Source organism: Alexandromys fortis, unplaced genomic scaffold (assembly GCF_014885135.2).
Source record: "Alexandromys fortis isolate MF-2015 unplaced genomic scaffold, M_Fortis_MF-2015_v1.1 scaffold_101, whole genome shotgun sequence".
Taxonomy (NCBI): Eukaryota; Metazoa; Chordata; class Mammalia; order Rodentia; family Cricetidae; genus Alexandromys; species Alexandromys fortis.
In genome coordinates this window covers 1553816-1579026 of record NW_026067983.1, presented here as the reverse complement: position 1 = coordinate 1579026, position 25211 = coordinate 1553816, and the positions used below count along the sequence as shown (strand labels likewise).

General features: G+C 43.1%; 2 protein-coding genes across 2 annotated transcripts in view; one reads left to right on the top strand and one right to left on the bottom strand.

The window, feature by feature from the left end:
- Lrrc72 (leucine rich repeat containing 72) overlaps positions 1 to 19870 on the top strand; it is a 41649-nt gene extending 21779 nt beyond the window's left edge. Inside the window, exons 4-9 of the mRNA XM_050158691.1 lie at positions 3471 to 3552; positions 4596 to 4706; positions 12071 to 12160; positions 13477 to 13629; positions 16764 to 16791; positions 17713 to 19870. Of these exons, the coding sequence (XP_050014648.1) occupies positions 3471 to 3552; positions 4596 to 4706; positions 12071 to 12160; positions 13477 to 13629; positions 16764 to 16791; positions 17713 to 17878 (630 nt within the window). The 3' untranslated portion in view covers positions 17879 to 19870. The remainder of the gene's footprint in view (positions 1 to 3470; positions 3553 to 4595; positions 4707 to 12070; positions 12161 to 13476; positions 13630 to 16763; positions 16792 to 17712) is intronic.
- A 117-nt stretch (positions 19871 to 19987) lies between these two features.
- Ankmy2 (ankyrin repeat and MYND domain containing 2) overlaps positions 19988 to 25211 on the bottom strand; it is a 43642-nt gene continuing 38418 nt past the window's right edge. Inside the window, exons 8-10 of the mRNA XM_050158690.1 lie at positions 24409 to 24537; positions 22542 to 22671; positions 19988 to 21041 (exon numbers count right to left, since the gene is read on the bottom strand). Coding sequence (XP_050014647.1) covers positions 20860 to 21041; positions 22542 to 22671; positions 24409 to 24537 — 441 coding nt within the window. The 3' untranslated portion in view covers positions 19988 to 20859. The remainder of the gene's footprint in view (positions 21042 to 22541; positions 22672 to 24408; positions 24538 to 25211) is intronic.

Here is a 25211-nt window from a genome sequence, read left to right as displayed (position 1 = left end):
TCTCATTCTTCCACATGTGAGCAATCAGTTTTTCCAAAAACATTTGCGCATACAAAACTTTTGTCTGTGTATGTTTCTGGTACCATCTCAATAATCATCTGGGAAGCTGGGGAGAGGGCTCAGCAGTTAGGAGCAGAGGCTTCTCTTCCAGAGGGCCAGAGTCAGATTTGCAACACCCACAATGGTGGCTCACAGCCATCTATAACTTCAGGTCTAGGGGATCTGATGGTCTTTTGGACTCTAGGGCACTGTATGCAGGTGGTGTACAGGCATACACGCAGGCAGAAATCCATACACATAAAATAAAAATTAATTTTAAAATATCAATTGATATAAATATGTGTCCTTGTTTCTGGGGTGCCTTTATTGTTTCGAGTTTCTCTTTTTATGTTGGTGGCAGTTGCCTGCTGTGCTGTTTTAAAATCAGGGAGTAGAATGGACCCAGCTTTATTGTGTTTGTTCAAGGAATTTTGGTTATTTGGGGCCTTTTGTGGGTACATGTGAATTTAAGGCTATTTTTCTCTCTTTTTAAAAAGTGTCATTGGGAAATTGATAGAAATTGCAGTGCTCTGGGTGGCATGGTTAATTCTAAGTCACGGACAAGGGATGCCTTTCTACTTATTTGTGTTTTCTACAGTTTCCAGTAAAAAGGTTATTTTGCCTCTTTGATTAAACTAACTTATAAATATTTTCATTGTTATAACTACTAAGGGTACTATTATTTTCTTAATCTCCCTCTGGGAATTAACAATAGCTTCGTATTGTTACCTAGATGTTGGTTTTCATCCCATTTTCCCGTAGTGCTGGAGGTTGCCAGGCAAATATTCTACTGCTGAACCACATCCCCTGCCTTCTTAGCATCTAGAAGCACAACTAAGTGCGTGTGCTTATTTTGTGTCCTATAACTTTATTAAATCCATTGATCAGTTGTAATAGGCATTATAAATGCTTTATCAGTATGTTTTAACTATACATAATGCTGGTTTTCAATATGACACCTGTGCACATGTCCATACTAGACCATTTTAGCAATGTTTTGCTAGGGGTGGTCTACATTTACGATCTTGTCATCAGCATCTAACGATGACTTCATTCCTGCCTCTTCTTGGAAGAAGCCCTTTTAGTCTAGGGCTTTTATGTGTGTAGGAAGGGGTAAGAGCATGGGGTCATTTATTCTTGCCAACGAGCTTTGAGCTTTTCACATCTGGAGCTGTTGTGAGTTCATCAAAGACATATCATATTGAGGTCCATCCCTCCCAATCTGATCTACTTAGAGTCTTGATTGTGTGTATGATTTTGAGATTACTTGACAGGTCAAGAGTCTTGTGGTCTTGTTTTACAATCACACATCGTGCTTGAAGCCAGACCCTACATTGTTAAACATGCATACACATTTAGACATTTGGGGAGATGATGGCTAAAATGTAAGAACTAAGTTAATTTATAGAATATGTCTCATGATTGAGCCTAATTTTCACATGAATGACTCATAGGTCATTTATACAGTAGTACCCCCGAGTTAAAGAGCTTGACACTTGCCAGCATTTGGCAACAGTCAAGTTAAGATTTGAATCTTGACTTTGCTAATTACACTCTGTACCTTCACAAAGTTGTTCAATTTTTCTGAGCTTTAGTTTCCTCCTGGGTAGATGGTAGAAAAAAATAAATAACATAAATCACACTAGGAAATATCTGTAAAAACATGTAGCTTAATGCCTCACCTGTAATAAACAATGAGTGTCCTCTTTTGAAAGATGTTTTATTTCATGTGTACGTCTGTGCCTGCGTGTGTGTGTGTATACACCACATGCGTGCATCAACTTACAAATATCTGAAGAGGGCATCAGATCCTATGGAACAGGATTTACAAGCAGTCGTGAGCCACTGCGTAGGTGCTGGGAACCAAACCCAGATCCTCTGCAGGAGCACTTAGTGCTCTTAACTACTATGGACCTGTCTCTCCGGCCCCATGTCCTATTTCTTTCATCTCTGCGCCCCTAAGTCATCAGCCCTCAACTCTAAGCTGTCTATTTCCCCACTTGAGATCTTTGACGTTGTTTTAGAGAGGTTTTATTGTCACATTGCTAAGTGTGAGCTATTGGCACCTACTAGTTATGGCTAGGAATGCTACCGTGTGTACTTCTGTGTCCAGGTGGCCCCATGCAAGAACAAGCCAAGAATTATCTGCTCTGAATGGCCGGCAGTAGCAAAGATGTAGCACCCTGGCTCTAGAACCACTGTTCTAGAATGTGCTTGCTTCGTTTTCCATTGGTAGTGGTCTTCCTTTTCCCCAGCGGCTTGCAAAAGTACTGTTGGTGAGAGGCTGCTTGTTCATTTCCCAGCTGCCCAGACTCCTGAGATAGTCCCACGTGGAGCAGTAAAGCAAACGCTCTTCAATTTAATTATCTGCCACTCTTAGAATGTATCTTCCCCTGTCCTGTGCTCTACTGTGTCTCAGCATATTCAAATGATATTATAGAGGTGGGGCCAGCGAGGTGGCTCAGAGGGTAAAGGCGCCTGTCACCAAGCCTGATGACCTGAGCTCAATACCCAGGACCCACACTGGAAGGAGAGAAGCAGCTTCTGCACACCTCCCTCCTCCACACATGCACTCATGTGCACAGAAATAAAGCCTAGGAGGAAACAACCAACAACAAAGGAAGGGAAGGAGGAGGGCCACTCTGTGCCCGGTGCTCTAGCTGTGGCTGTGGCTTGCAGAGCTGTTAACACCAATCCTCCTTAGCAGAGCTGCGTTCTTTATGTAGGCCTTTGCTTCTGTGGGTGCAAAGGATATCGGAACAGCAAAAGAGATGTGCCCTAGAGCAGTGCAAGAGAAAAATTTTGCATTAGAACATTACTAACAAGCTCTGGACCAGAGAGATGTCCAGAGAAACAGGAAAGATGGCCAGAATGCAAAAAAATAAAATAGTTGGGGGATGCAGGAAAATCAGAGAATGATTTCAGAAAATCTCTAGAATTGTGTCAATGCACTATGGCATGGTTTGGTATGTTTTGCTGGCCTGGATCTGATTCTGACCTGTGATCAGAAATGTAATGTACCAGGAAGAAAGGATGTGGAAGCCAAGAGAAACCATGGTCCCCATGTATAGAGATGTGGCTATGCTTTATCTTAGAGAGTCCTCGGCTCATAGTAACAGATGAGGGCTTGGTGTGTGGACGTCCAGTGACACCATCCAGGGAACAACTGGATAGACACTATTAGGAAAAGAACCTTAAGCCAGGTGACAGCAGCTCTGAAGGCCAGTGACAGTTTGGCCCAGGCATGCTCAGAAAGCTCTGTTGTTAAGTTGCCTAAAAACCATCTTTTCTTCCACACAGCCATGACCAAAAGGAGTTCAGTTACAACTTGGAGCCCAGTCCAAAAGGGCCACAGTAGTTGTGGTTGTTAAAAGCCACACTGATGGTGTCTTATGATTACAAACATAATATATATCGTTTTTCGTTTCCAGCTACATGGGATAGCATTTTTGACTAGAAACTATTGTCTGACAGAACTGTATCTGAACAACAATGCAATATTTGACATAGAAGGTATGTCTCAAAGCTTTCTTGATTGAATAATTTTTAGCTAAATAACTTTTAACTGTAATGATTGCTAACAACATATAAAAATCTCTTATCATGTCTACTAAAATTATGTGATATCTATTTTAAATGACATACATTTAATTTTTAAAAGTATGTTATACTGCTTTTTAGTTCAAAATTACATGTCTTATTCAAAACTTAAGAGGAGTATTGTTTATAGCATTACCATTCTACTGCACAGTAGGATACAAACTAGCTACTGAGGAACCAAAGTATAGCAACATTTAGGAGCAAGAATAAATATAAAAACTATACATTGTCTTAAAATATTTTATTGACTGGGATTCTATCAGTCAAGTTCCTGTACAATTTCAAGCCAGGTATAAAAGTGTATGACAGGCCGTGATCAGGAGACATGGTGGGTTACTGGAGCAAGCCCCGGCTATGAAATAATCATGAAACCAGAATGTTAAACATTTTTAACCCTCCCATGATAAGCCCCTATACTGGTAAGGAAGAAACTGTTCCAATTGAAGCACACTTTGATCATCACACAGATTCTTCCCACTCTCATTTACGTTACAAATGATTTCGAACGTACCATTCAGGAGGACAAAAATGAAATGAATATATGCTTTCCCATTCTACACCCAGCTAAGCAGTTTGAAAAGAGTGCGTTGAATGGATGAGAAATTATCCTTTGATTTGCATTATAATTCGAAGTAACGCTGGCTTACATGTACAGGCACACACATTGCAAAAACAAAGAGAACAAGTATAACTCAAACATGATATTCAAACCATCAAAATCATTGCCACAGAAAAATGGCTGACACAGCAACAGTAGCAAGAAATGACGCAACAGCCCACATCCCAGTCAGGTGTTGTTATTGTATGCTTAATCATAACTCGGGATATCCTTGATAGGCATTCGCTTTTTTATCAGCTGTAATGTATTCTCTTGCTTAGTTATAACATCTAATTACTATGAAGAGATTCTTATATTTGTCAATAAAAAATTCATCTAAAAACCTCTTGTTTTTTAGGCCTGCACAACCTGCCTTCCCTGCATGTTCTCCTGTTGCACCACAACGAGCTAACAAACACTGAGGCTATGGTGAAGGAGCTGAAGGGAATGCAGAACCTAAAGACCCTAAGTACGCAGTTCTCTACGTCCTTAAGTCAAGGCAGTGATAGCACACAATGCTGGGTTTCCTTTCCGAAGGCCAGCCGAGAGAAGCAGGCTTGCCGTTGGACGGCTTAACCCATTCTCTAGAGCGTGACTAGATTTTGCTCTTCTTTTAACACATGAGCAACAGATAGAAAATAATCATTAGTAGAACGGTAGGGTCGTGAAAGATGAAATGACCAAAGTAGCAGACAGCAATGTGTGTCCAAGCCTACCCGCGGTTTGATCTCAGACATCAGCAGCACCATTCTGATTATAGGAGCTGTCTCTAACGGGCACATCTGCACAGGCAGAGGCTACAGGGGTTTGTGTCTCAGGGCTGAGAGATGAGGGAATTCGGGGTGACGGGTGAAACGGAAGGGGTATGGTGTTTCTCTGGGGTGAGAAATGATTTAAGATTGATGGTGCCGACAAGTGGTTCAGATCGGTGCATTACTGGCTATGCGTGAATTGTGTGTATTAAGCAGGTAAATATGTGTGGCATGAGGTCTATTGAATAAAGCAAATTAACAAAAGAAAATCATTGATGCTTTCATGTATTTGAGAAACAGCCTTGTTCACATCTGTTGAGTGGTGCCCAGCCAGACACTGACTGCTGAAGTGGAAGCTGTATCTATTTAGGAACAGATCAAAACCGGTCGGTGAAGCTCACCTCTCGATGTGCTATATAGTCTTGGAGGGTTAGTAAACATGCACACAGCTACAAGACAAGGCAGATGATGCCGGGTGTACAGGTGGAAAGCCTCGTGACCGATGAGGTTTGCAGATTTGGGCTTTGAGGCCTCTGCTTGTCAAGACACAGGCATGTTCTCTTCCTCATCTTTCAGAATTGTATAACCTAGTGTTGACCGCGATGGCTCTGATTAAGGCAGAGCGGAACTAAAGTTTCCGTAGCCTTTCACTGTTATCAGAAAACTCTCCTACGCTGAAAAAGGCATGACTCGGGGACCTAAAGTAGACTTTTAAAAATGCGAATAGTGAAAAGTTAAAAAAAAAAAAACACACACACACAAGAGTGCTTGGCGAGTCAGGAATTACTCTAGAGGTGTGCTGAGATCACCTGCCCTTAGGATTTTCCCCAAACTCTGGTATTCCATCAGAGTCTTGGACTGGTCTGCCTATTTATCTAACTCTCCGTGTCAAGCAAATGTTTCCACAATTAAAGGTGTATGCTAGGCCCAGATCTCTCATTATCATCGTTTTTCTATAAAGTAGGCTTTTAGCTATCACCCAGAATCTCTTCACACAGTGAGCTGATTCTCCAAAGCAATTCTTAAGAAAAACTTCTTGTTGTTGATGCTACTTTGAGACAAGAAAACCAAATTATTGTATGTGTAGGATATAAATAAAATAAAGAAGATGCTTAGAGTCTAGAAATTCTGCTAAGCAGTAAATGGATTCCATAGAACCTCTGCTTCAAACAATAATCGCATCGTAATATTTCTGATGCCCTTCCTGTTAAGAAACTGTTTCCTTACAATACTATTTCAATTTCACAGAAATTCTGTGATGAGGTTGGAATAATTCCCTCCTCTGTGGTGAAGATACAAGGCTCAGAGATTTACCAAATTACTAGTGTAGAAATACATCCATGCCTTGTTTTATTAATCATTTATTGATTCATTCATTCAATGTATATAATTTATTTATCTGATGTGTAGGGAATCATTCATTCACCATCTGATTCTGCATTTATTAATAGATCCCAAAGTTGAAGAAAAACTTGATTGCGGCTTCTGTTGGGTTTGCAATTACATAGCTTGTAGACTAGGTTCATGAAGGAGCTATTTGCACAATTTGCTGCATGTAAAATTAATCACTTAAGTAAGGCTGTGCTATAAAACAACATCCAGAGGACAGTATGTACCCCTGGCCTTCATAGGGAACAGGGCTGTGCATTGAACCAAGATGCTTGGTTCAGAACTGAATAAACCTAAAATCGAACCCAGGTCCTGGTGTCAAGGGTACATCTGTGCACACATGTCAGGCTTGAGTTAGGGATGAAATACCCACATTCTTTGGAGGCCGGTCTGATAGCAAAACAACGTGTCAAGACAGTTAAAACTACCTCTACAAAACCCTGATGACATCATTTGGGTTACAGTCACATGTCCCGCCTGAGGAACCTGCCATGGGTCATTTCCTTGAACTGACTGGAAATGCTCGGTAGCTTGTGGTCCCATGCCCTGTTCTGGTTGCAGACAGCCGGTGAGGAAATGGTGAACACTCAGCACACAGCTAACATCTGTGTGCTGATGTCCTCACAGTAGCTTCTCAGTAGCCCCGTTGCCATCTTAGAATAGACTCGGCTCATTAAAACGAGAAAACTATGCATTTCAAATGTTGCAATTTTCCTCTTTTCAAGTAAGAAAACCATGTAAAAATGTAAAGTGTTTCTACTTCAATCATAAGTTCTTCCAAGGGTGAGAAAACAGCCTGGGGATAAGGTTTCAACCCATTTCAACACTGCACCCTCCTCTGGCATTTATGAGAAAAATTGCCAACAATTGCCCAGGAGACTGAGGGCTGGGAGCTTCAGGGAGGCCTGCAGCCAGAAGCAGAGTGTGAGGTCTGGTGCCTGGAATTCCTGTCTTCCAGGCCAGGCAGGGCCCCACCTCCACTCTGCAGGAGGTCTACCTTTCCACGCCCTCCCTGTGAAGTTCCATCCTTCCCTTTTGCAGAGGTTGGAGGGCTGTCCACTGTACCAGGAACGAGTCTTCTCCCCTTCGTCAGCCTGCTCTTTGATGAAACACCGTGACCAAAAGCAAGTGGGGAAGGAAAGGCTTTGGCTTACACTTCACATAACAGTCCATCACTGAAGCAAGTCAGGATAGGAACTCAAACAGGGCAGGAGCCTGGAGGCCAGAGTTGGTACAGAGGCCATGGAGGGGTGCTGCTTGCTGGCTTGCTCCATGTGGCTTGCTCAGCCTGCCTTCTTAGAGAACCCAGGACCAGCAGCCCAGGAATGGCCCACACACAATGGTCTGAGACTTCTCCCATCGATCACTAATTAAGAAAATGCTCTACAGGCTTGTCTACATCCTGATCTGATGGAGGTATTTTTCTCAATTGAGGTTTCCTGCTTTCAGATAGTGCTAGCTGGTGTCAGGTTGTCATAAAACTAACCAGCACACAGCAGTAAATGCAAAATGTCAATAAGGCTCTTAACCCATTGCCTTGTTCCTACTCTTTGCTTTTCTCTCTCAGATTCTCTACATTCTGCTAATGTAGGCAGAGGCTGCTTGTTCATTCCCAGTCGCCCAGACCCTAAATAACCACACAGAAGCTGTATTAATTACAACACTGCTGGGTCTATAGCTCAGGATTCTTATTAACTAACTCTTGCATCTTGAGTTAACACATTTCTATTATTTTGTATGTTACCATGAGGTTTGTGGTTTACTGGTAAGGTTCCCAGGGTGTCTGTCTCCTTTGGTGGCTACATGGCGTCTCTCTGACTCTGCCAGCTCTCTCTACTCTCTCTCTATCTCTTTCAGTCTGGCTATATTCTGCCCTGCTGTAGGCCAACACAGCTTCTTTTACTATCCAATGGTAGTAGAACATATTCACAGCATACATAGGGGAAGCACACATCACACTAAATCCACTTAGCAACTTGCATTTCATAATAGGCATGACCTTCCTAATGGAGTTTCAGATACAACACACATCTTGTTGGAGGGGCTCTGTGTCTGCACAGGTCCTACCCTCAACATTCTCTTCTCAGCTGTTGATGAAGGATGCTGGACCTCAAGGCCTCTTCCTCTGAGTCTGTCTGTAATGCCCTCGAGGGTGGTGGACAACCTCTTTCCAACAAGACAGTCTATGAAGCAAACAGAACCCCTAGGCTGTCCCCAGCTGCTTCCGTGAGGAAGGGGATGTTATGTTCTCCCCCTTCCCATCTCTGCTCTATCCCAGTTTCCCTGTTGAAGCAAGGATGGTTGCCTTTCTTAGTGTGTGGAGTGGTAGCTCACAAATTTGGTTAGAAGCAGATAGCGCTACCAAGAGAGACGGAGGTCCGGCTTTGTGTGACCTCAAAACCTAGCTGTCTGATCGTGGTTAGCAAGCTGAGCTTCCTTCTGTGGTGTGCTGTTCTGAATGAGTTTTTAATTCCCAAGCATGGTCATGTTCATCTATTAAAACAGATATGCTGTTTCTCTGTTGATTACATCAGCTTTTTCCCCCTTGGGGGGAAAAAGGGTCTCGCGTGTAGCCTAGGTTGATATCTAACTCCAAAAGTAGCCAAGGATGACCTTGAACTTGTGATTGCCCCTGTGATTACAGGTGGATATCACTACACCTCGCTTTGTGTCGTGCTGAGGATTGAACTCAGGGCATCATAGTAGCACTGTAGCCACCCAGCTAGAAGCCCAGTTCATATTATTATTATTATTATTATTATTATTATTATTATTATTTACTAAAGTGTTCTAAGAATGTTTGGATCTTTGGGCTGGAGAGATGGCTCAGCTGTTAAAGGCCAAGGCTCACAACCAAAATGACAAGACTATTTGGATCTGTTTCCATGATGGCTTTTAAGTTCTGCTTTAGAAGTTGTTGGGTTTTTTGTTTTCTTTAAATCAATGGGAGCCAATTATTTAGATGACTCTGTCACTCAGTGTCTTCCTGTTGTCTTTCATTAAGGATCTCCGCACGTGTGACTCATCTAACTCAAGTTGGTGCAGCAAGGTGGCGGAGACATTTTGATATATTAGTGGGTAAATGTAAATTGCTTAGGCTCCGTCTTCCAAATTAAGATAAGCAAGACAGTGCTGGCGCCACTGAGGTGTGCTTCATAAGTAGCCTAGAGGGAAAGGTGGATTAAATAGTATTAACCTATTGAAAGCGAAAGTGTAAGCAATTTCGCTTCATAGCCGCTGCAGGAATGTGCCCGCCCATACATCACACACGGCTTTCAGAACACTTAGACACAGGAAACTGATTTCATATCTCAGAAACTTAATTTATGGTAATTTTAGGGCCAGTCATCTAAAATGCATAAATCCAGAATATTTAATACATACTAGTGTAGATGTGGGAGGTGGGGATGAAGGGAACTAAAAGCAAGATTGCTTCCTTCTAAAATGCAAGAGCTAAAAAAAAAAAGTGAAGAATAACGGTGAAATGTCTTCCGAATTATTCAGTGCGACTTGTTTTTCTCAGGAAATGTCCTCAGAGGCTAGGGTGACTGGTAGGTTTGCCACCTTTCCGCCCCACGGTTTCTGTCTTAAGAGGATGAACAGGGAGCGCATGGACTTCTCTGTCTAGTGGCTTTGCTCTCATGGCTGGGGCTTTATTTAGATGCAGTTAGAAGCAGCGCAGTCAAGCGCTCCTCTCACAAGCACGGGAGGACTTGCCTCCTTTCCCTAGCAATCATGAAAACTGTGCCCAGTGGTGGCCCACGCTTGTGATTCCAGCGCTGGGGAGCAGAGAAGGAGGAGGCCTGGGACCCCAGTCAGGCTAGTTGGTGGTCTCTGTGTGCCTTTCCACATCTGTCCTTCAGATCAGCTTCACGCAGGTCTGCTTTACATTCCTTTAAGAGCAAACTTGAAGCCAGTTTTCCTCTCTTTTCCCTCACTCCTCCCAATACTTGCCTGTTTGGCCACTCACTGGTCTTCCCATTCTTCTCTTGTTCATTTAACGCGTATCCATCGTGTGGCAGGTCTCTGCCATGGCTTACTTCAGCTCCCTTTAGAGCTCGTGTAAAGATTTGACTAGCCAGAAAAGCTTGTGTTGATACAACACACATCTCAGCGTCTTTTATTGGCAGAGAATACATCCGGGTATTGTTTATCTTCAATTTTTAGTGCGTTTGTTGTTTTTCAAACGTGCCTCTCCGGTCTTCTTTACGTTGCAAACTATACATCCTAAATGTTAATCATCTCTTATGGGCTCTGATGTTTGATGCAATCGTCCATTTGTTAAAGTCCTCTTTGTCTTATGAATAGTCTAAGAGCAGTGCTCTTAAGTTTGGCAAGCGAGTAAGGGAGCCACGTCTTGTTAAGGGACTTGGCTGTGTGGAAGCGGGAGCTCTTTGCTCTACTGCCATCTAGTGGTCCCCTGCTTCAGGTGTTCTTCAGAAGCAGTCTGAAGATGCCACAGTGGAAGTCACAAAAACTTCATTTCACAATGTGTCTAAATAGTCTCATTTAATATTATGGAAGGATGAACAGATGAAATATGTCACCAGAAAATAAAACACTCAAATTTTCTAGTTGAAGCATTTTTAAAAGTCCCACCATGTTGATTCTTTAGGGATGATTACATCAGAAGCACCAGGATCTTCTGAGCTGTTTCCACTGCCGCTTTCTCTCCAGCACCTGTTCCCACCACCTCCCCCTCCCCAACACTGCCCAGGACCTGTTCCCACCACCTCTTCCTCCCCAACACTGCCCAGGACCTGTTCCCACCACCTCTTCCTCCCCAACACTGCCCAGGACCTGTTCCCACCACCTTTTCCTCCCCAGCACTGTATAGGACAAGTTCCCACCAACTCTTCCTCCAACTACTGTCCAGGACCTGCTCCCACCACCTCTCCCTCCCCAACACTTCCCAGGACCTGTTCCCACCACCTCTCCCTCCCCAACACTGTCCAGGACCTGTTCCCACCACCTCTTCCTCCCCAACACTGTCCAGGACCTGTTCCCACCACCTCTCCCTCCCCAGCACTGTCCAGGACCTGTTCCCACCACCTCTTCTTCCCACCAATGTCCAGGATCTGTTCCCACCACCGCTCCCTCCCCGCCCCTGTGCTGCAGAATCAGGTTCATTGCCCATCCCTTAGCCCCACAAGTCCTGCGAACAGAAGCATCCACTTCTGTGCAGCTCTGCTCTTACTGAGGTCTCCCGGTGCTGCTGGTCTGTGCATCTCAGAGCACAGCAATAGTGAGGTTTAGGGAGAAGCCTGTTGGCCGGTGTACTGTGTCACTGCCCATCTCTGCCCAGCCCCCACCCAGTACTCCCTAGACCAGTACAATTCCGAGTGGCATTTTATGAAAGCAGCCTCGAGACTTACCTGGAGCTGGCATCGAGTTCTTCTTTGTCAAACGTACCTATGGACAATCCAAGTTTCCTCTTTTGTGCCAGATCTGAGCCAAGCTAGCACTATGTCTGATGGGCAGCAGCAATCAGAAAACTCCGAACAAATGAAAACAACCAAGAGGGAAATGGACGGGGCTCTAAGGAACCACGTCCTGAGACTATGGGCTGGACAACAGGTCTTTCAAGGCTGAGCCTTGTCCTGTTCACAAGCCTTGCATCTTCTGTCTTAATAGGTGGTAACAAAGAAACATTGTGAAGTCTGACCTCTTATTTTGGATTCTTCCTTTGCAGCTCTGTACCAAAACCCTTTATCCCAGTATAACCTCTACCGTCTGACTATCATCTACCACCTTCCGGGAGTGGAGCTGCTCGACTGGAAGCGTAAGGATACTTCTTTCCCACAGAAACAGAATCTGTCTTGTGAACTAGCGCTTCACAGGATGCAGGACACCTGGGACAGCTTGTCCTCATGAAAGCAAACCACCAACCAATTGTGAATGGGAGCTGTTCTGTCATTCGCTATGACGTGCCAGCTCTCAGGAATTTGCCCTAGCTCAGGAACTCTGCTTAAATAGGTTAGCCCGTCTGCCCTAGTGGGCAGACAAGTCTCTTCTTTAGCTCAGCTTCAGATATTAGCATAGTGGCTGCCAAACTGGGTTTTGGTTTGTTTATTATTTTGTATGGATATGTGTTTGGCTGCATATGGGTCTGTGCACCACATTCATGCCTTATGCCGACAGAGGCCAGAAGATGTTTGAATGCCTTCCTACTAGAGTTACAGATGGTTATGGCCGCCATGTGGGTGCTGGGAACAACAGAACTTGGGCCTCTGGAAGAGAAGCCTGTGCTCTTAACCACTAAGCCATCCCTCCAGCTCTTGATGCCAAATTCTTTGCCTCCTGACCCTGGTTTCATAATCTTGATTTATAGCAAATTTCTTGAAGCCTAAATTCTAAAAATGATCTTCTGTGAAATTCTGTAAGTTTTTATTATTAAACAGGGACTTCTTACATGTATCTATTCCTGTAAACTAGCATGTTTGGTTTGTAGAAGCCGTATATGCACAAACCATGCTCAGGAATTCCATTGTGCACTGTTGGGGCCTAATTCACCCCAAGTACCATATGGTCTGTCCCTTACCCCACTACCTCTCTGAGTCCACAGAAGATCCTTCATGAGTCGTTACTGTGTGAAGTCTTTCCGTGAGGATATATCAAGACCCGACTGCCTCCTTTCCAACAATGAGAGGGGACAGGGTGTTTCCTGCTGCCACGTCAGCCACGTGTTGATATGTGCTGGAGTCCCGGGAGTATTTTAGACCACAATTGAGCTCCACCGTGTGACAGGAGGACTTCTCCTGAGTGCTCATGAGATTATAGGCATGCCTTTGAAATCCCTTCATGAAATCTGGTTCAACAAGATGGTCATACATAAGCAGAATATATTTCTGTGTGAATGTGTATGCTCATAGGTGGCCACACTTGTATGTGCCGGCGCATGCCCATGTATGTGGAGGTCAGAAGTTGACACTGGCTGTCTCCTTTGACCTCCCTCCTCCATGTGTACTGAGGCAGGGTCTCTCCTGCACCACAGCTCACTGATTTGGCTACTCAGGCAGCCTCCTTGCTCAGTTTGCTTTGGTAATCACTCTGTATGCCTGTGTTAATTCTACAAACGGTCTTTTTTGTCTTTCTCAGAAGTTACAGAAAAGGAGAGAAGATCCAAGATCACCATTTTTAACCATAAGAAAGCTCATATCATTCAATCGATAGCATTCGGAGGAAAAGTGGATGTTTCTTGGAACCCCAAATCAACAATACGGCAAAAGCGAGTATCAAAACTCCCTTCAGGTACTGTGTAAGACAAAAAGGAGATTAAAAGTCAGGAAGCTTCAGGAACACTTGATTGTCATAATAACGGCAACTTACCTTGCTTACAGTGAAGTAGCTTCTAATCAATCTCCAGTATTGCATTATAACCCCATACTTTCCCTGTTGATGCAATAAATAGCCCAATTTTCATCTTCACCTCTTTCAGGGTGAAAGTGAGGGGTACCATGAAGCCGCTCTCCAGGATCCAGTGCGGTAAAAAGGACCAAAGATAAGCTGTCAGTGTTACTACCAACATAACAAGTCAGCTTTCTCAGAGAAGGGTAGACATTTTTTATGATATCGGAAAAATATTAAGGCAAAATGAAGATCATTTGTAATTTTACCAACCAGAAGTTAGCACTCTTCATGCCTTGGTTATACTCACATCCAAAGTGTCACCTAGAACTCTTACAAATGATTTCAGTTATGTTTTCTTTAAGTATGTTCACTTTAGGTAACATACATCCAAACAGAGGTTTACTTTTCTCACATAGCGAAGGGCACAGGGACCAGGTAGAGAGAGTTACTGTAAAGCTCTGGAAGAAACACTGACAGGCTTAGCCACACAAAAGTAAAAGCTATGATGCAGCCTAGAGTCAAAATTAAAGTTGGAGAAAGCATTGCGACATATCACAGGTGGGAATTAATCCTCACAATCCCTAGCGGCTTTCACAATTCCATTTTGCCCCAGCAGGAGGGCTAAAGATGATGCCAGTGGCTCAGTGCTTGCCAGGCATGCCCGAAGTCGGTTTGCTCTGCAGCACCAAAAGAGACACAAAACAAAGCAAAAACAAAACAAAACAAAACAAAAAAAAAACCGTCATGCAGGGCAGGACTCAGGTATCAGGAAGCCGAGACAGGAGGATCGTGTGTTCTGAGTCAGCCTGGGCTGCAGAATAAGATCCTGTAAAAAATGAATGAATAACCACAACAAAACACACAACAGGCTGGGGAGATGGGTCAGTGCTGGGCAAACAGGAGGACGTGAGTTAGGATTCCCAGGACCAGCGGGAAGCCCTTAGTGACAGCACGGAAGGGCTTGCTGCCCAGCCAGTCAAGCTGAAACAGTGGGTTTCAGTTCCCATGAGAAACCTTGTCTTGAAGATGGGTGGAGAGTGATGGAGGAGCCCGAAGTGTGACTCTACCTCCATCAGCATGCATGCGAGGCAAGTGTAGCTACGTGCACACATATGTCATCTCCACTGCACACACGCAGGCCTAACACACACACACAAACACACACACACACCATTAAAGCCAAATAAAACAAAACTCCAGTAGATAAAACAACAAATGACATAAACAAGTCATTTGTAGAAAGGAAGAAATGGATGCAATGAGTATCATCATCACTTATGGCCAAAGAAGTGCAAACCAAAACAGTAGACACCCTTTCCTCCAACAAGGAGAAAAAAATCTTTAAAGGAAAAAGAAGTCTCTGGAGAATGAAAGCCCAGTACTTGTGCTTTACAAAACCATGAACTAGGTGAGCTGGCTTGGAGACAAGACTGCAGTGCCTGTCAGCGTTTGGCAGAGAAAGCAGTCTGCAAACTCTCCTTCATGAGTCTATAAACACACAGGAGAGAAAAACACGAGGCTTTTCTTGGTGCCGCCTTTTTATAACAGTAAATGCAGAAGAACTCGCTGATGGCTCTTCACAGGGGAATTGTACGTCACCACACACTCACACAACACAAACTACCCCACTATAGGCTTGTGTCCTGATACAGTCGTAGTATTTAACAACATAAAACTGTGGATCAGGCAGCGGTGGTGCATACCTTTAGTCCCAGCACTCAGAAGGCAGAGGCAGGTGAATCTGTGAGTTCAAGGTCAGCCTTGTCTAGGACAGGCTGTTCCTGGACAGCCAGGGAGACACAGAGGATCCCTGTCTTGAAAACCCAGAATGAACAAATAAACAACCTGAAGTTATAACGTGGAATGATAGACCTGTGGGGTGTGTGTGTGTGTGTGTGTGTGTGTGTGTGTGTGGTGTGCACATAACTGCAAGGCTCCGCACACCTGTGAACACACGTGTAGACACTAGGATAATGGGTGTCTTCCTCAATTGCTCTATGGTCTTACTGAATGGGAAGATCACTCTTAGACCTTTGTAGTTTTGCTGGTCAGGGTCAAAGAGTCCCGACTGTTCGTGATGACCAAATTCTGACGGCCTAATGTAACTGTGGCTAACTATCTGCTAGAAGGGGGGGTGGGGGGACCTAAACGTACTCACCATCTACATACCCAAAAAGAAAATGGTACCTGTGTGAGATGCCCGACGTGAACAGTAACTGCTGTTTCACATTGCGTGTGTGCGCACGTGCACACCCAAACATCTTGTAGCACGCTACAAATGTGTATAATTGCTAATTTTCAATTATATCTCAGTAGCACTGTGGGGAGAGAGAGGAAAAGAGTCTGAGGAGACAAAATCCAGGAGACTTGGGCGGCCCCTTGTGAAAGGCACAGTGTCACACAAGCTCTTGGCTGTGTCCTCTCTTGCGGACTGGCAAGAACGTACGCGGAAGGCTTTAGTGCCCCGACAGGTGCAGGAAAGTTCTGTCTTTGGCGTGGTACCAGGCCTTCTGGAGAGGAGTAAACAAGGCCATGGTAGACTGGGAGGTACCCCAAGAGCTCCAGGCTTGAGGTCTGGCCCTTCAGCGCTAAAGCTTTAGAACATAGAGTCTTGTGATCTTGGATTTGTTCTTTCTTTGAAGTTCATGCCAAGAGTCCAAATGGCTGAGATGGCCCTAAATACTTGTCCTGAGTATTCTCTTACAGAAGCTCGTACTCATCAGAAGAAAAAGGGGTTCTTTCTTTCCATCTATGAACCTTGTTTATAAAAGATTCTAACTGGACTCCCCTGGGAGCTAAGCTGATTCAGAATATTATTTTCAGGGTTCGTAGATTAGTCTTATATTAAAGACTGCCCCAAAGCCTAAAGCAAAATGCCTTACCTAAGGGAAAAGTTCAACTTCATACTAGTTATATATTTTGTTATATTTTAGATATTTTTGTCAGTTTACTTGAAAAGATATCTAACAGTGTCTCATTACTTTTGAGTGCTGACCAAATGTTTGAAAAATACTAATTTAGAATTTTATTTTTAGATTTTGCATTTGGGGATAATGTTGACAAGTAAGTACTACTTTTAAAATTTTTTTATGTTTGCTTTTATTGTCAGACTGTTTCATAATTGTCTCGTTTCTAAATTATCCCTATCTTCTAACATAGATTTCAGTAGGTGGGAAAATGGTTGTTTTTCTTTGACAGGTGAGTTCCAGCTGTGTGTTCAATCTGACATGTTCAGGCTTTTAATGTGATTATTATAACTTCAAGTGAGTAGGTGATTATATGTATAAAATTTTAAAATTTGTTGAGAACTATTAGCTATTGCAAATGAGGAACTTGGATTGTTTGCTTTGCCTCTAAATATGCTCAGTAACAGCAATTATCATATAGATTAACATTTTACATTCACTAGAATTTACATTTCCTAAAGCAAATAGTTCATTAATTCTGCAGAGGACATTTCAAATTCATGAATACTAATGGATCTAAAACTCATTACTTTTCTATGTATGACTGGTTTTTTTGGGGGGAGGGTTCAATGTTCAAAAAAAGTTCTCATCATCTACAAAATATGTGGGGAAGTAACTTCAAAAGAAAATGTTTACAATATTAATATGTATGATACCAAAAAACATTTCCAGGTTGCTATTTGACAGTTTTCCCACTATGGAAACATGGTTATGTGAGACTTTTATAACAGATCCTGGAAATATATATCCAGACACTCCACTTTAAAAATGAACCATGTGCACAATAAAAATTGTGCCCACTTGGCCTGAAAGTCAAGGCAGCAAAGTCCGTGATGTTGGTGGGGACATATGCAATTATTCATTTAAATAACAGCTTCGGGGCTTTAGGTGTGCTCCACAGACAAAGTACTTCTGTAAGATGCCTAGGGCCCTGGATACCACCCTCAATACACACAGTCACACACAGAATCATGTTGGTCAGACCTACTTACACTTGATCTAATTGCTACCTTTGTAGGACTGTGTTTGGTGACCCAGAAGACGCTGTGTTTGTAAGATCCATGAAGAGGTCTTTGATGGCCGTCACTTCCATGAACTGGGACACGGTTCCCACACGAGAGGAAGAGTATGACGAGACGGAAAAGACGGACTCAGCCCAGATGATGATACTATCCCTGAGATAACTTTCCAGACCCTCATGCTGCTCCGCAGAATGTTAAAACATCCGTGACTTAGAGCAATACTCACCTGATGTTTATAAATAGGGCAATCGGTGATGGGAAAAAATGACTCCTGCACTATAAGCTTCCTATTGTAAATGTTTACTTGAGTTACTCATGAATAAAGAAAACTCTTAGTGTAAAGCTCAACACAGAATCTCTAAGACAATCAAGGTCATGTACCTGGCACTATTGATCAAGCAATAACACATTACCAACTCTCTAAAAGCCCCTCTTTGTGTTAGCAGATGCTGTTTACCCTTCCGCACAAACCACCATCCTGACCTCTCAGGAGTGAGTTTCATGGTGAAACTTGACTATGCAATCAAGAGCGAGCCATATACATGCAATCACAAAGAATGAAAGTCGGGTGTGGCTTCTGGCACTTGCTGTTCTGAGGCAGCTCTGTTGCTGTCATAGCAAGGGCTCTGCCGTCTTCACTGCCGTCCAGCAGCCACCACGTGACCACACCACAGTTCAGTTATCCGTGCACTGTTTGCACATCTCTGGGACACTGGCCAGTTCTGGGTGTGGGCTAACGATTGTTGGCTTGGCCTCACCAGAAGTCCAGTGCTAGGGAATAAAGAAACTCGATGGCCTTTACCAATTGCCTGGTGCCAAGTGACAAAAATTAACACTTCATCTCAAGCCCATTGCTGCCTTCTATGACTTAAGAGCTCTGTCAGCTTTTAAAATGTGGTGACATTTCTCCCGATCCTGCTCATGCTCAGAGAATACGGACACATGGAAATACGGGCTGACATCACAGAGGGGAAGACGTGACCGCTATGATAATGAACCTGTTCTTGTCCCATGTTCCTGGCCTGAGTCTGAACATTCAGGTGTGGTTCCTGATGAAAAGGTCGGCTAGGACCAGGAGAAGAAACCATTTGAGCAGTGACGGTCCTTGGTGTCGTGGCAGGAACAGTTGTTTGGTATTCAACATCAGGTGATAGATGGCATCAGTGTGTTCTCTCCCTCTTTCCCTTATGATCACTGACTTTGGGGGAGTCCCTGTGTTAGGACACCCAGTCTTCTGGAGAAGCTCATGCGCCGTGACCCTCCAAGAAAAGGCTCACAGTAGTTTCCACAGGCTCTTTAGCAAGGTCACGGGGACACGGCAGAGACCCAGTACTCTGCTCTTCAAACAGTTCTGGGTATTCTATTGTGCCGTCCTCACACTGAAGACCTAAGGAACTCACAGAAGCTGCTCATCAGGAGCTGGGTCCCAGCCAAACCTCCAAGTAACAATATAGGCAGTATGCAGGGGCGGGGGGTTGCACGTGAAGAATCCATTTTGGTGAAAATGGTGCAGTCAGGACTGGGCTTAAGGAGACCTATAAGTGGTATACGCAGTACTTTAAAAATTACTCTAGCAAGTGACGGACAAGATATTGCAACCTCTAGATTAAGCACAGAAACATAGGATAAAATAAAAAGGGCTGTACCAGCAACAGAATGTGTGGTGTAACCCTTTGTAAGGATAGACTGTGGTATAACTGTAATAAAAATGCATCGCATAAACCCTTGTAACAGTGACAGAAAAGAATGGTAAATTCACTTTAGTTCTTAAACTGACAAATTGAAGCATGCCTCACTTGGTTGAAGAAAAAGGGTTTTGTTTTGTTTTATTTTTTTAAGTGCACTGGTCCTGTAGTGTTTAGAAGGCCTTGTTTCCTTGCCAGTATTTGGGCAGAGGAGAGCTCGGCAGGGCTGGTGGGCACAGAGCAAGAGAGCCAGCCAGTCAGCCAGGGACCAGCCAGCCAACTACAGAGGAAGCAGGAAAGCAGGATGGATGGTATACAGGTGAGGTAAATGAGTCTCAGGACAGCACTCAGATGAATAGAAATGGGTTGATTTGAGTTTAAGAAAAACTGGCTAGAAATAAGTCAAAGCTAAGGCTGAGCATTCCTAATTAATAATAAGTCTCCATGTCTTTATTTGGGAGCTGGTTGGTGGCCCAGAGAAAATGCCAACTACAGGTTTTTCTGATGCTGACTGAGCATTCCTTCAGATTTGCTAGCTTCTCTAACATTCGGCCCCTTGGCACAAATTCTGAAACAAGAGGAAGCGTGTATGTGGGTAGATTTATTTTAAACCAACGGGAGACTGAAAGGGAGCACCTTCATCAGACACGACACTCCAGCCTTGCTTACATGCCACATACATTAAAATACACAACAGGACACCTTTAAAATGACAGCTATACGTCACAGTCTGTGGGTAGGATGAGGCTCATGGGAGTTGACAGGAAGATAAAGGTTGGCCTTTCGGATAAGAGTGTGGTTTTACAGGAAGCGTGTGTACAGTGACTACCCAGTGCTAACACACCCTTCTGAATGCTCAAATCCTATAGAGATTATTGCTGCAGAGAACATGGGGTTCACAGCGCTCTTGGTATTTTCTGTCTGAACTACAGCAGGCTGCATTACGGTGAAGCTCGTTGAACAGTGTGTTCCTCATTACAGCTCTGTGCGTCCAACTTCAGGACAATAAAATCTACTCAGATACACTTCATTCACAGGTAAGTTTTCCTTTTTCTGACATCCCGCTTCTGTGCCCGCGATTTCTCTCCCCCTAAACACTTTTCTTTCACATCGTCCCTGTTTTTTTAACTTGTTTTCTAGAACCCAGATTTCTCCTTTAAGGGGATTTGTTTTCCTTTGCGAACAATCACTGGAGAGCCAGAAGAGGAACGGACATGTTTTTGTGTGTGTGTGTATTTTAAAAGAAAATAATTTCCGTAGAAATGCCTGTTCATTTATAGAACAGAAATGAGCATGAATTCAAAAATGGGAGGCAGCTTTGCTTGAAAGCTTCTATTTTAGGGATGCGTAGTCCTGGCACTGAGCCGTGCAGCGTCACAGCCAATGAAGACACATTCATATGAGTTCCGCAGGAATCTGCTGGGATGAAGACAGCCCCCTGGCCACTGTCGACTGCACTTACTCCTCCGACAGTTGGGGCCCTGCAGGAGCATCCTGTGCGTGGGCCAGTCCAGCTTCTTCTCCAGGTTCTCTCGCTCCTTCCGCAGAATCGTCAGGAGTGGAATTTTCCTGGGAGATGCTCGCTCCAGCCTCTGGCTGATCTTCAGTAACATGGTTAGAGTTGGCATCGAGCTTTCCCTCTAAGAAAACGAAAAATGTGTATTGTTGCTATTGTGTGCCAGACAGTCTGGTGATGTTACAGTATTAATCACAGTCTCTACCACGGGACAGACTATCACTCACTTTATTCAAATTGTCACTATTGTCCCTCTCAGTAGTGACCCTGAGAAGAGGGGTTGGGTACTTACTCCAAGCTTCACAGAAGCCTGTGACTCTAAGGCCAGAACTCTGCATCGAAATTGTTTGGGGCTGACAAAATCTGCATTTAATGAACTTGATGCCCTTGAGAAGGTAACAGACTTAGCTAATTTTTATTGATAAAAGCCTACCCATCTTCTGGATTAAAAATATTTAGTCTGCTGAGTTGTAGTGCAAGCCTTTAATCCCAGCAGAGACTGGTGGATCTCTGTGAGTTCAAGGCCAAACTGGTCGACAGAACAAGTTCCACAATAGCCCACGGTTACACAGAGAAATCCTATCTCGAAAAATTTAAAAAAAAAAAAAAAAGATTGATCTACAGCAAAGAAGGCAATATAGGAAGATAGTCCAAAATAGGAAAACTTAGTGGCAAATGTTTCATTTTAAAAAAATAACTCTGTGCCAGGCAATGGGGGCGCAGGCCTTTAAACCCAACACTTGGAATGCAGAGGCAGGCAGATCTCTGTGAGTTCAAGGCCAGCCTGGTCTACAAAAGCTATTTCCAGGTCAGGCTCCAAAGAGAAACCATGTCTCCTCGAAAAAAAAACAAAAAAAAAACCAAACAAACAAACAAAAAAAACTTTGTGTGTGCAAACCATTCAATTACACCAAATGATAGAAGAGCCACATTTTATGAGTTGAGATGAAAGTGGCTAAGGACAGTGAGATGATTGTACAGAGCCAATGCTTTCCAGCTATACACACTTCCAAGAAGGCAGGATATATTCCCAAGATGGGGAAAGTCCCTGGAATATGAAAGTCACTGTAGAAGCAAGCCAGAGCTACGGAGCAAAAGCAGTGCCTCATCTTTATGAGAAGAAGGGAAAACGGATAATACATTGCTCTCATGCTCGCAGAGTGGAGTGTGCACAGCAGATCTAAGATTTGGTTATAATTTACAAATAAACTATAATTTCATTCATAATGAACTGTAATTAAAAGTGTAAAAGGCTTCTAACTTTAAAGTATTGTGGTAGCCATCAGGGGACATTCAAGGCCTATTCAATAACCCAAAAACCCTCCACGAGTGACCCATGAAGACTCCCGCCACTCCAGAGCAGTCAAACGTGTAACCACATCGTTAGAATGTCGTGTGTCTGGTTGCCCTCCACGAGTGACCCGTGAAGACCACTCCAGGGCAGTCAAACGTGGTATAACCACATCATTGGAATGTCATGTTGTCTCAGGTGACTGTGTTCCATGCAGTGTCCCAAAGCTGGCCACGCCCAAAGGAGGGACAGTTCCTCTGCATGCAGAGTCAGTGGCACCGAGCCTTCCTGTCCCTCGCGAAGGGACAGCACAAGCTCTGGAGTGGTACATACTCTTTTCCTCCTGCCTCTTATGCTTGGCAGCTTCGGACTGTTGCTTCTCATAAACGTCTTTCAGACTCTTACACATCTTCTTATGTGCGAACCAGTGTGTTTTCTGGCAGGTCTGGTCACAATATATTACCTGAAATCCATTACAAGTTGGTTTTCATTTTAAGACTTGGAATCGCATGGTTCCTCAACAAACATCAAGCCAAGAAATATTCTATAAAAATCCTGTTTCCCGTACATAAAAAACTATGATATGATATCTGGTTGTACATAATACAACTGTGTATTGGTCTAAAAGGCTACAATACAGGCAAAACAGTCTTTCAAATTTCCTGCTTCATGGGAAAGTCTGCTGGACACTATGGGCCTGTAGGCTGAAGATGGATGCCTCAATGTGACAGAAGAACTTTGGGTGACTGTCTAGGCAGCAAGATGTCTCTGTCGATTCTAGAGTTTTGGAAGAGGCTTACAATGCACTTTCTGCTAACTTCGGTAATATTATATTCCTCTAAAGTCTTCAATGGAGTTGAAGACAGATAGTTATAGTATATTTTTCCTTAGTTATGATAAAAGATAAATTAGATATGAAACTTTAGATTCACAAATATTGAAACTATAATTCTTGATTGATACCTGTTTTGTTGTATGTAATTTTACTATGTTAAAGTTAAAACCTTCCTTTCTAATTAGAAAGAAAACAGGAGATGGTGTGGGATATCCTTTTGTATATGTGCTGCCTTTATTGGTTGATGAATAAAACTGTTTTGGCCAATGGCTTAACAGAGTAAAGCTAGGAGGGAAATCTAAACAGAGATTTATAGAGAGTAGACAGAGTGAAGGAGACATCATGTAGCTGCCAAAGGAGACAGATGCCAGAACCTAACCCATATGCCACAGCCTCGTGGTGATATATACATTAATAGAAATGGGTTCATTTAAGATGTAAGAGCTAGATAGCAATATGCCTAAGCCATTGGCCAAACAGTGTTGTAATTAATATAGTTTCTGTGTGAGTATTTGGGTCCGGGTGACTGGAAAATGAATGAGTTGCCTCCATTTACAAAACTGAAAAGCTCCAAAGAATCCCTTTGCATTTCTTGTTGTCTACTTCTTCTTCCAGCACAGTCCTGAGGACATGTTCAGGTTCCAGACTGTCCCAGCTGAAGGCAGCCTGCCACGAGAAGTGTGACTATGAACTTAAACTTTGCTTTCGGAGGGCTTTTCTATGTGAACTGGCTCTGAGTCCTATTTCACACAGGAGGAAAGAGGCTTTAGGAAGTAAATTAAGCAGCTAAATCTAGAGAAGCATCTGGTAGATGCTGATGTCTCAAAATCGGTTGAAAAGTTTCAATCTTGAAATCAACAGATTAATGTCACCTGCGGGATTTAGTGAGTATACCAGGCATGTTCATGTGTACTGGGTCAGGATGAGAGAAGAACATAATCAGACATGTACTTTATAGAGATAACTCTAGAAAACAGGAAAGTAGAGTTCTTAAGAACTGCCGTTTGTTGGCAGTTAAAAAGCGCTGGTTTTAACAGAGGGGATGAATGAAGACTGAGAAGTCAACATGAAATGTCACTTGTGAACTGTCCCGGTCTGGCTTTTCCTAGCCACACCAACCCATGTACTGGTGCTCTCTGATCTAATTTCTTTCCTTTATCCTTTCATCTCTCTTTTTCTATGTGGTAGTAGAAACTGGGGCACACAGGAAGTTCTCTTGCTGAGCTGCTGTTTAATATGTTTACTTACTAGAATTTATTATAAGACTAATTTCAACTACTACACTTATGTGATGCTGGAATTCAGGTGTCAGCTTGGAGCAATCTTCCCTGCACATCAATGGGTTTAGAAGAATTTCGCTCTTACCATTTTGCAAACTGAGCACCTTTTACTGGCTCCTTTTTCTCCACAAGTGGTGCAGAATTCAACATCCATAAAACCCACTTGTCCTGTGATGGCTTGGGTAAGCACAGAGAACGCAGTGGGGTCAGAACCCTAGGAGTGTGAAGAAGAGAGAATATCCACTGAAATACCCATGGAAGACCACAGGGAGAACACTGACACATGGTATTGACTAGAAACAGTAGGGGGAAAACCACGAATGCTCATGACACAGACTCTGTGATGAAGAATCAGTCTTTTGGATGTACCTTCTTCTATACAAATTATATAACATGCAAGGCCTGATCTCCATAAATGAGAGGGAAAAAGTGTCTCTATTATAGAATACAATCATTGCCAATTAGTATTATTCAATAACTCATGCTAACTTCAGGAACAGGACAATGAACTTGCAGATTTTCTTTTTCTGAGAATTGACATCAAGTAAATATTGATACCCTATGGAACAAACACAGAGCCCTCATTACTGTCTATCTCAACACCTAAATCATTTTTATATACTTTCAAATATTCTACCCTCTTTAATAAACACCCAAAGAACTGCATCAAGAAGTTTTTAAAATGTGAAATCTCATGTTATGTGACTGCTAAAAAAAAAGGTTGTAAATTTTTTTAAAAAACATATGGAGAAAATGAAAAGGGTAAATATTTATCTACCTGAAACAAAGGTACTGGAACATTTTTTTTCTTTTTTTTTTCTTTTTTTTTTATTAAGAATAAGAAAAAAAAGTTTCCGCCTCCTCCCAGCCTCCCATTTCCCTCTCTTC